The following is a 9851-nucleotide window of genomic DNA, read 5'->3' as shown; positions in this document are numbered from 1 at the left end:
CCATTCTCCAGCTCCCTTTGGAACATGTCTGAGTTGAACAGCGTAGTTGACTGAGCGATGATTAGCTCTCTGGGCTAGATCTTAAGTTCCATGAGGAAAGAGAAGTTCCTGTTGCACACCCACCTATCTTATCACCAGGAACAGTCTCAGGCACACCACACAGCGGATAGGCGTGGCACCAAAATCCTACCGAGCAAGCCAAGGCCTTGCCTGCCTCAGCCAACACCTGGGAGGCAATATCTGGGGCCCAGTACCGTCCATCACCCCCCTCCCCCACCCCTTATAAAAACCATGGTAGCAGGACATGGTGGTACATGCTTGTAATCCCAGAAGTGAGGAGGCTGAGGCAGGAGGATGACAAAATTAGGGCCATTAACACGACTGTCCTTAAAACAAAACAAAACAACATCAACCAAAATACAAAGGTAGCACGGGAAGATTCGTTCTGTCTCTTCCCTCTCTCAAAGAAGTTGGCTGAGGACAGCTGCCTTTTCATTCTCTCAGCACCCCGAGCCCCACCCAGGCCCCACCCAGGCCCCAAAGTCTGGAGGTAATTGCTCTATTTATTTATTTATCTTTGCACAAGGCTGCCCTCTGCTGGCTGCACATGCTGGAGCAACTAGAAAGGACGGAAATCAATGGCCAGAAACCAGGAGGGTGAGGCAGAGCCAGGGAAGAGGGGAGCCCCAGCCACAGGGCTTGCAGGTTAGTTTTCCCTCCCTGGGGATGGTTCCCTCCAACTGGAGCAGGAGAACCTAGGAAAAGCAAGAAACGAAGGACTGTACCACAGGGACTGTACTCGGCGGCCACTGGGTAGTGTAGGGTCACGGAGGACTAGTTTTAAACATAGTTCGTTGTCCTCAGTGGTGTGCCGGTAAGTTTTTAACAGCTAGATCTCAACACATACACATACACATGCAGACACACAGACATACACAGACGCACACATACAATTCTCACACATACACTCACACAGAGACACATATTCTGTCTGTCTCTCTGTGTCTCTGTCTTTCTGTGTTTGTATCTCTCTCTCTCTCTCTCTCTCTCTCTCTCTCTCTCTCTCTCTCTCTCTCTCTCTCTCTCTCTCTCTCACACACACACACACACACACACACCTGATTTACAACATTCATAGATTTCCATGGTGTAAATATCCCACTATGGCCAGCTTCAAACTCCCAACACAATGTCACCCCAAGAGTTGGGAAGATTGCCTGTAGCACTCCATTATCTGGAATGTCTACCATGAAGCTACCGTGGACATAAATAACTTCAACATAGGGTAAAGTCACTGGGAAGTGACGAAGTGTGAGTGTTCGTCCCGGCTGTTTTCAGTATAATATATTTAACTGTGAGGTTATATAATTTAATTTTTCATAATGGCCGTGTTTAACAACTGAACTGCAAAATTCTGGAAAACGTAATTATCAATCTTGTCAGCCTACCAGCCAGTTAAGACGAGGCTCCAGCACCGAGGTTTCTTCTCTCCCACCCTCCCCTTTACGCCCTGCTCTGCCCCTCTGCCGCCTCCTCTTCCTCCTCTTTCTTTTTCATGGTTCTCCTGGAATTCTGTGTGGGAAGACAGGTATGGAGGGTGTGGAAAAGACCTCTGCTGCGGCTGTTCTCTGAGTCAGGAACCATAAGGTGTAAGGAAAGAGAAGGGAGAAATGCAAATTCGGTGGCTGGAGGTGATCTCTCTCTCTCTCTCTCTCTCTCTCTCTCTCTCTCTCTCTGTGCATCTCTGTTTCTCTGTCTCTCTCTCTCTGTTTCTCTGTCTGTCTGTCTGTCTCTCTGTGCATCTCTGTTTCTCTGTCTCTCTCTCTGTCTTTCTCTCTCTCTCTCTCTCTCTCTCTCTCTCTCTCTCTCTGTGTGTGTGTGTGTGTATGTGTGTGTGTGTATGTGTGTGTGTGTGTGTGTGTGTGTGTGTGTGTACAGATCAGCCTTTAGGCAAGGGAGCCAGCGCTCCCCCAGTGAGTCTCGGAGCAGTGTACCTGGGACGAGAGCGCCGCTGGCATCTAGGTGAAGCGGCCCACAGGGAGCCTTGGCAGGCAGAAATAGGCCTCTGGGAAAAGGCTCAGATTGATGGGGTTCCCGTCCAGGCGGATGTCCTCTAGCCGCCGGCGCTCGTGTCTGTGATCCCCGTGATCCCCGGTGTCACAGAAGGCGTCCCTTCCCATGGTCTCGATCCTGTTATTCTGGAAGGAACAGCAGACACTGAAGCACACAGCCTCCCGTGCAGCTGGAGAATCGGAAGCAGGTAGAGCTGAGGCCGTACAGGGGAGGAGAAGAGGACGCTTGTGGAGCATGAAGAGAGAGGGGGGAAGAAATTAGAAGAGATGGGAGAAGCAGGCAGGAGGCCCTAAGGGGACGAGAAGGGACAGGAGGTTGGTGAAATGAGGATACAGAAGCAGGTGGCATACTGACATGTAAGGGAAGGAACTGCTTTAAAAAGGAGTGGGGAACATGGTTTGTACGGACCGTGCTTGTCCTCACTGCCCGGAACTCCCCTGCCACCTGCCTCCCACCCTACTCACAGCCTTGGTCTGTCAAGGCTCCTCACCTGCAGGTGCAGGGAGCGCAAGCTCAGGGGCAAAGGCCCAGGGATGGAGTCCAGCAGGTTGTCTGCCAGGTAGAGAAACTGAAGCTTCTCCAGGGCCTGCGGGACACAAGTGAAGGAGACTGACGGGCCATGAGGAGGTGCCCCAGGAGGCCACTGTCACGTTGGTCCCACCCGTGGGGTGGGGTTGTCTCTGTCTGTCTGTCTCTCTCTGTATGTCTCCGGGCCTCGCTGTCTCCCCTCCCTCTCCAGAATCTTACTCTCTACCTCAGGCTGGCCTAGAACTCTCTATATAGCCCAGGCTGGCCTCCATCTTGTGGCCCTCCTACTTCATCCTTCGGAGTCCTGTGTGCACGCACCACCAAGCCCCGCTAAGGACGCTGGCTCTTTAAGGAGCTCACAGATACTACCTCCATTTGGATGTTCAGCAAAACAAGGCTGCTGTCACTGAGTGCTGGCAGCTGGGGAGCGTAAAGGAGCTGTTAGTGCTGGCTGTGAGGAGTCGATGAAGGCAGGAACAGGTAGAAGGAAGGACCAGGGCACATTTCAGCTCAGTCTCAACTGCTCTCACCAGCGAAAAGTCTCCCAAATGCTCCGCTCAGAGTGGCTATGGGGAGCGTGCTCGGAGGATGCCAGCGTGGCGGAACTGAACCCGAGGCACACAGCACATGGAGCATGTGAGCAAATAAACATTGACAGAATCAGGGAGAGCCTGATCAGACAGGAAGAGATCAGCCTGCAGGGGGCTCAGAGAACAGTGCGGCATAAGCTACTGTTAAGGGAGCAGCCGCTACCTGCATTGGATCATCCTGTGATCTGTGCACCGGCTGTTTCAATCCTGCAGCAACTGTGGCAAGTGGGCATTATCACCCTCGTTCTGCAGCCGAGGGGACGAGAGCGGAGGTGACTCACTCAGTGAGCTCAGGTCCTTTGGCTCCAAAGCCCCTGCCTTTTCTGGACCAAGAAAATAGGCCTGAGTGAGGGCAGAGAAGCACCTCCTAATATGGAAACAGTCAGGCTGTTTCTGAGGGCTGGGACAGCCAGGGACCTCCCTGTACAGACAATCCCAGCACTTCCTGCACAGCTGAGAAACTAACATCTGCAGGGTCTGCATCCCACCCGCCAGAGGCATGGATACCGTCCTCTGTACCCTCTGGAGGCCCACAATACACAGCATACTGGGAGGGGGAAGAAGTTTGTGAATAAGAGTAGCCACAGAGCAAGCACCTGGCTCTTGGTGAGCATGGGGATGCACCATTGTTCTTTCCAGTACTCAGGAGCTGAGGGAGGGAGACAACAAGACTCTTGTCTATGAATATATGTCATATATAATATAATATATATAATAGGATAGATGCAAGCGGCTATATGGATACTGCCAGTTTTACTTTATTTGATGTCTCTACATATGACTTGGTTTGCAAAAGGGAGCCTTCCCCAATCGAGCACTGCTTAAGGACAGGGATGCGTTCTGAGAAACGTGTCATCGTGAAATCACTTACACAAACCAAGAGGGCTATGAAGTTCCTAGATGACTCAATCTTAGGGGGCCTCCACTGTGCCTGTAGTCCAGAACTGATAGAAATGTGGTCGTGTGGTTGGACTGTGCTGGGCAGAGACAGAGAGGCTGCACATGAGCAACCGGTCTTTGAAAGCCCTTCCCAGTTCCGCAGCCGGCATGCTGGGAGGTGTCAGTCTTGGGACTCTCTCCTTGTCTCAGTGGAAGGCATCCTGGGCTCTTGCCAGCCTGTTCCTTGGGCAGCCCCACAGGACCATATTTGTGTCAAATACCTTAACTCTTTCCATCGAATCTGGCCAGTAATCCATTAGATTGCGTCTCCAGAACAGTGACCAGTTACTTGGTGGAAGATTTCAAAACCATTAGGATGATATGTAGAAGTTAGAGTCAGGGTCAGCACCACAGACAAACTGGAGTTTTCAAAGGCAGATTCTGGGGTGAGCAGGTCTGGGGTGAGCAGGTCTGGGGTGAACAGTCTGGGGTGAGCAGGTCTGGGGTGAGCAGGTCTGGGGTGAAGCAGGTCTGGGGTGAGCAGGTCTGGGGTGAGCAGGTCTGGGGTGAGCAGGTCTGGGGTGAGCAGTCTGGGGTGAGCAGGTGTGATACAAAGAAAGCCAGTGGAGCAGATGTGTAGAAAAAGGCCCACACTACAGTGGTATCCTCACAGAGGCATGCGAGAGTTGCTGGTATTGGCTTCCTGTGTTTTGTCCCCACTAGCAGGATCCTGAGGCCTGACGGCACCATGTTTCCCATTGACACAGGCTACAGAGGCTACCATGATGGCACGATGTAAAACACCCTTTTCTGAAGAAAAATGTTCAGTAAGCCATGAATAGGAAAGGGGGAAAACATAGGACTTGATTCCGAGGCCCCAGATCAGGCTTGAGCATGAATTGCTGTGAGGTCAGGGTACATGGGTAGGGTGGGTGTTGTGTGGAAGACTGAGGTCCTGACTCACCACGAAGGCCTCAGGTTGTATCCCTGAGCTCTGCAGCCTGTTCAGGCGGATGTCCAGGAACTCAAGGCCACTGGGCAGCACAGGCAGAGCCGCCAGCTGGTTCTCGGGGAGGATCAGATCCTGCAGGGCAGGCAGCAGGCGGAAGGCGTCATTGTGGATGGAGGAGATGGAGTTGCTAGAGAGGTCAATCCTTTTCAGCTTTGCTGAAGGATGTTGGGAGAGAACAAAGGGTGGGTCTGGAACACGCATCTCTGGGGGACCCCGTGGGACATGCTTGCCCTCCATGCCTTCCTCCATCCTTCTCAAGGGAGTTCTAACCAGCTCACCTCCTGCATCAGGTCTAAACCACAAGCAACAAGGCTAAATCAGCTCTCCTTCAAAAACGATGACATTCCTCAACAGCTTTCCCCAGGGCTTCGGTTCTGTGGTAGTTACCTACCTTAAAAGAGCCCCACCCCCGCCTCAAGACAAGAACTAACAAGTTCAGGAACCCCTGCATTCACACCCCGCCCCTTCACAACTCAGTTTACACAGAAGACACTGAGGACCCGAAAGGACACCAGCAACGCAAGGTAGGAGCTGCAGGCAAGCCCAGGCCTCCCCGCTCGAGCAGGGACTATGGCATGAAGTAGCAAAACAAAGAAACAGCAAACATCCCTTTGAAGAGCATCAGGACCACAGAGAGGAGAGGTTTAAGGGGGTCCAGGCCAGAGCCTAACAGGGGCAGTTTCTGGAACATTCAGGAAATGTTGCCTTGAGCATCCCTTCCGTTCCCATGCCCCAGATCCCGCATGAGAAGAACTGGCTACTGCCACCACTTTAGACTCTTAAGGATTTAGAAGGATTGGGGCGTCTGTCCCTTTGACAGCCTGTGAGCTCATGTCTGTGTCCTGGCAGTCCCCCTCTGCCCTACCATCGCCTTTTCTCGAAGCAGAACTCACTCAGTCCTTTGAAGTCTCCGGCCCGGATGTGGCTGATGTGGTTGAAGCGAGCATACAGGTAGGTGGTCATCCGGGGAAGGGGAGGAATGTTCTCGAGGTCTGCATCGTCACAGTACACGGAAGAGCCAAGGCACACACAGACCAGGCAGGTAGGCAGGCCTGGCCAGGCAGAAGACAGAGCAGAGGGACACCTCTGGTCAGACTCCCTTCAGCCTCCGTGGCCAGTGGCTTTTGCTTCCGTGGATGCCCAAGCTATGAGTATCTGTGGCTTTCAGATTACTCATGGGTTTTTGCTTAGAATCACCCAGCACAATGCACCCAGACAATACTCATCGTTGATCTCAGCCTGCCACTCAGCCCTGGCCTATAAGAGGACTTACCTCACTACCACCCAGGGCAAGTCCCGTTGGTGCTTTCATTAGACCCTGATCCTCTGTAGGTTCTCCTGAGGTAATGTGGCTATTCTAGGACCTCTGTCTGTCTCTTTTCTGAAGGACCCTTCTTTAGTGCTAAAAGGTACAGAGCAGATGGGGGAAAAAGCCAGAATTATATGGAATAGCCAATGGCTGCTGCCATTGCCTTAGGAAGAGGAATTGGTCATGTTGTATGTGGCTCCAGGAAGCACAGCAGAGTCGAAGTGGAGTGGACAGCGGCTGCCTGGCATCCATTTCCTCTTGGGATGTGTCATCAGCATCCTGCTTTTCCAGTGGGAAACATCCCTCCCCTGCTCTCCGCCCCTGGTGCTCTCTCTGCACAGAGTGGTCGAGAAATTCAGACAGCTGAACAACGTTAGTGTCACTTGCTATCACAAGTCACAGAGATTACTGAGAGGGAGGCTTGTATCCAGAAGGCACTGGAAGAAAGTTCACAGTCCAGAGATGAAGCCGCAGGAGGGGTCAGCAGGGGCGGGGGACAGAGGTCCTGTGCCCTTCTCCCAAGGCTGAGAAAGGCAGGTCCAGCTGAGACCCTTCACGGCCTCTTCAAGTCTGAGGCTGCGGCTGTGAGAGTTTGTAGACTCCCCATGGAACACCTCAGCTGATCTCAGTACCGCAGGTCCATGCTGGCATGCACCCGAGAGGAGAACAAGACACTAAATGCCAGCGAGTCCAGAATAAGCTGTGTTCCTCCTGTGTCCCAGTTTCGATGCCCAGCAGGCAGGGATGCCGTGCCCCAGTCCCCAGGAAGGCACTGGGGGAAGGCGGCTAACAAAGGTGAATCCGATGCCGAAGTTGGCGTCACCGCTTCGTTAGCTCCCATGCCAAGCGACAGCCACCGTTATTTATTCTCCTTTCCGGGCTTTTAATCATCTCTAATCTAATTACCACTCAAACTGCTCCCCAAGTGATGCTGTTAATTAAGGTAGGGTGGCTCTGATAGGGTGTAGGAGTTCTTGCTTGCTTTGCATCCCACTCAATTTGTGCATAATATTTATGCAAAAGTATCAGGGACAGCCAGCCACTCCCCTTATGGTGGTGGTGCTTGTTTTTACCATGGCAACCTGCCCTTCTTTTCCTGCTGGCAGAGGCTAATCCAGACCCAGGACTCCTTGGCCTTAGCCCTCGCCATACCCCACTTCAGAACTGCCTGGTGCTAGCTTGAGGTTGCTTGGTCTGTGATCTACGTGTACTGTGTCTGATTGCATGCACTTACCATGACTGCCCTGGGCGTTCGGTAGGCCCGTGGTGGTAGGCCTGGTCACTGTGAGGTTTGATGATGGCGTCTTTGGAACCATAGTGCTCTGGGAGGGACTAGTTCTTGTGGGAAGAGTCTGGCTGTCTAATTTAGCCTGGAGACACAGCACAAAGCATACCATAAGGTCAGTCTGTGCCTGAGAAGGACATAACTGTGGCCTCTGGAAACATCAGTGACCAAGTTCAAACATGTGGAATAAGAGGAGGGAGAGGGAACAGAAAGAGCGAGCAAGGAAGGGATCTTGGAGAGCATGACATCTAGCATCTTCCATATACCAATAAGGAAACTGCGATCGTGAGAGGAGAGGGTGAGGGTCAAGTGCCCAGAAGGTCCCAACACAGAGCTGATGTCTGGATCTCTGGGTCATCCAGGCTGGTACTCACTCCTGGCCTCTCTGCATTGTTCAGGTCGGCCCTAACTCTTTTCTCTACCCCAACCCTGGTCACATCACAATGGGCGGAGGCTTCTGGGCTCACATGCCATGCTGCACAGGTCAGTCCTTGCAGAGGACAGGGGAGCTGGGGAGAACTTCAGACTGGAAGACAGACTATGAACTGACAAGCTAGCATTTCCCCCTTTTTAGGGAGAACATGAAGACACAGCTGATCGTCACCCCACGGCATGGCTCATGGTCTGATTTGAGCACATGGGAGGCATGTATGAGGTCCCCTTCTGGGAGGGGACCTGCCAACTGTGCCGCATGGACTAAGACAATGGAGGATGTTAGTGTCCTCTTTTGTAGTATGTGAGTGACAAGCTCCTAAGGAGGGATAAGAGTTTGTACCTCATGCCTGGGAAGCTAGCCCTGTTGGAAAGTGCTTCATTTGCAAGATGAGGTCGTGAATTTGATCCCCCTGAACCCTTGTTTGTTTGTTTCCAGATCTGTGATTAATGCTCACAATCTCAGTGCTGGGGAGACTTGCTGGCCAGCCAGCCCAGCTTACTTGACAGGCTCCGGACCAGTGAGAGAGAGATCCTGTCTTAGAAGATGGACAGCTCCAGAGGAGCAACAGCTAAGGCTGTCTGTCCTTTGGCTTCCTTGAACATGTGCACACATATTAATGAACACAACACACACACACACACACACACACACACACACACACACGAGTTTGCATTATATGAAGAAAGAGTTGAAGGCTTGAGAGACTTGTCTTATAGGGCAGGTGGAAAGGGAGCTGGCGCCTAATCCAAGTCAGCTGTGTCCTTTCACCTCAGAGATCTGGTCCCCATAGTCAGCAGGTTCCTCATAGCTGCTCAGGTCAATGACTTCACCATAGTCCTCTAGGCTCAGGTCATAGTTCCCCGCATGCAGAAATTCGTAAGTGTCTCCTTCCTCAGGGCCATGCTCTTCTCTTTTCCTCCCCCCTGGGAGGGAAGCTGTTCCAGCCTCATGCAGCACCAGGGTCAGCAGACTCAGGAAAGCCAGGAGCCTCATGGGGTTCTGGGGGAGGAAAGGAGTGTACATCCCGTTGATGTCCATCCTGTGGGCAGGTGGTAGAAGGGCCGGGATCTGAGCGCTCTAGTGCTTTGTGGGAACGGCCCAAAGTTACCCAACCTCCGACTGGCATGCTTGCTCACTCTTGCCCTCCACCACACAAGCTTACTCAGCATCTTCATCTTACACCAAGGCTCCTTAAAGACCGGGCTGTGTCTGGAGGCATCTTTAGCCATCACTCACTGCAGCTCACAGTGTGGGGATCAGTCACTCAGGCTCCCACAGGCAGCTTCCGCAGGCTGGCTCACTCATCTCACCACAGACGTGCTCACAAAAGTCCCCTGTCCACTCACGTGCACACTGGACACACTTGTGCATTTGCACAGATATTCTCTAGCAAACAACCGCATATTCAGAACAAAACTCTTCACCAAAAAAATTAGCTTTAGAGAAACCACACTAAAAAGATTTTTGTTTCCTTTTGTTTTTGGTTTTGTGATAGGGTCTCATGTACCCTAGATTGGCCTCCAATTTGCTATGTAGTGGAGAAGGACCTTGAACTTCTGACCTTCCTGCCTCCACTTCCCATGTGCTGGGATTACAGGTGTGCACCATCATGCCTGGTGTATGAGATGCTGGGTACCAAGCCCAGAGCTTCATGCATGTTAGGCAAGCTCGCTACTCAATGAGTCCTCTCCCTAGCCCTACTTGTGGTGACTCTAAGATCACTCACTCATTCATGTATC

At 52.2% G+C, this 9851-nt stretch overlaps 1 protein-coding gene across 1 annotated transcript; it reads right to left on the bottom strand.

The window, feature by feature from the left end:
* Window positions 1-551: 551 nt before the first annotated feature.
* On the bottom strand, window positions 552-9131 carry Optc (opticin). Its single transcript, XM_059280754.1, has 7 exons — window positions 8881-9131; window positions 7626-7761; window positions 5976-6134; window positions 5035-5237; window positions 2564-2659; window positions 1995-2198; window positions 552-755 (listed from the first exon to the last, which is right to left on the bottom strand). The coding sequence occupies exons 1-6, from the start codon at window positions 9103-9105 to the stop codon at window positions 2019-2021; spliced, it is 999 nt and encodes a 332-aa protein (XP_059136737.1). The 5' UTR covers window positions 9106-9131; the 3' UTR covers window positions 552-755; window positions 1995-2018.
* Window positions 9132-9851: the final 720 nt, after the last annotated feature.

Source organism: Peromyscus eremicus, chromosome 15, assembly GCF_949786415.1.
Source record: "Peromyscus eremicus chromosome 15, PerEre_H2_v1, whole genome shotgun sequence".
Classification (NCBI taxonomy): Eukaryota; Metazoa; Chordata; class Mammalia; order Rodentia; family Cricetidae; genus Peromyscus; species Peromyscus eremicus.
Note: the sequence above shows the minus strand (reverse complement) of the source record. Positions and strands in the feature narration are given on the sequence as shown.

What these genes read in the sequence shown, in the direction of transcription:
- Optc (XM_059280754.1), bottom strand. Translation starts at nt 9,105, where the DNA reads ATGAGGCTCCTGGCTTTCCTGAGTCTGCTGACCCTGGTGCTGCATGAG. An exon ending in ATGGGGACCAGATCTCTGAG is followed by an intron (nt 7,762 to 8,880) that starts GTGAAAGGACAC and finishes CTGTGTCTCCAG; the next exon opens with GCTAAATTAGACAGCCAGAC. An exon ending in TACAACCTGAGGCCTTCGTG is followed by an intron (nt 2,660 to 5,034) that starts GTGAGTCAGGAC and finishes TGTGTCCCGCAG; the next exon opens with GCCCTGGAGAAGCTTCAGTT.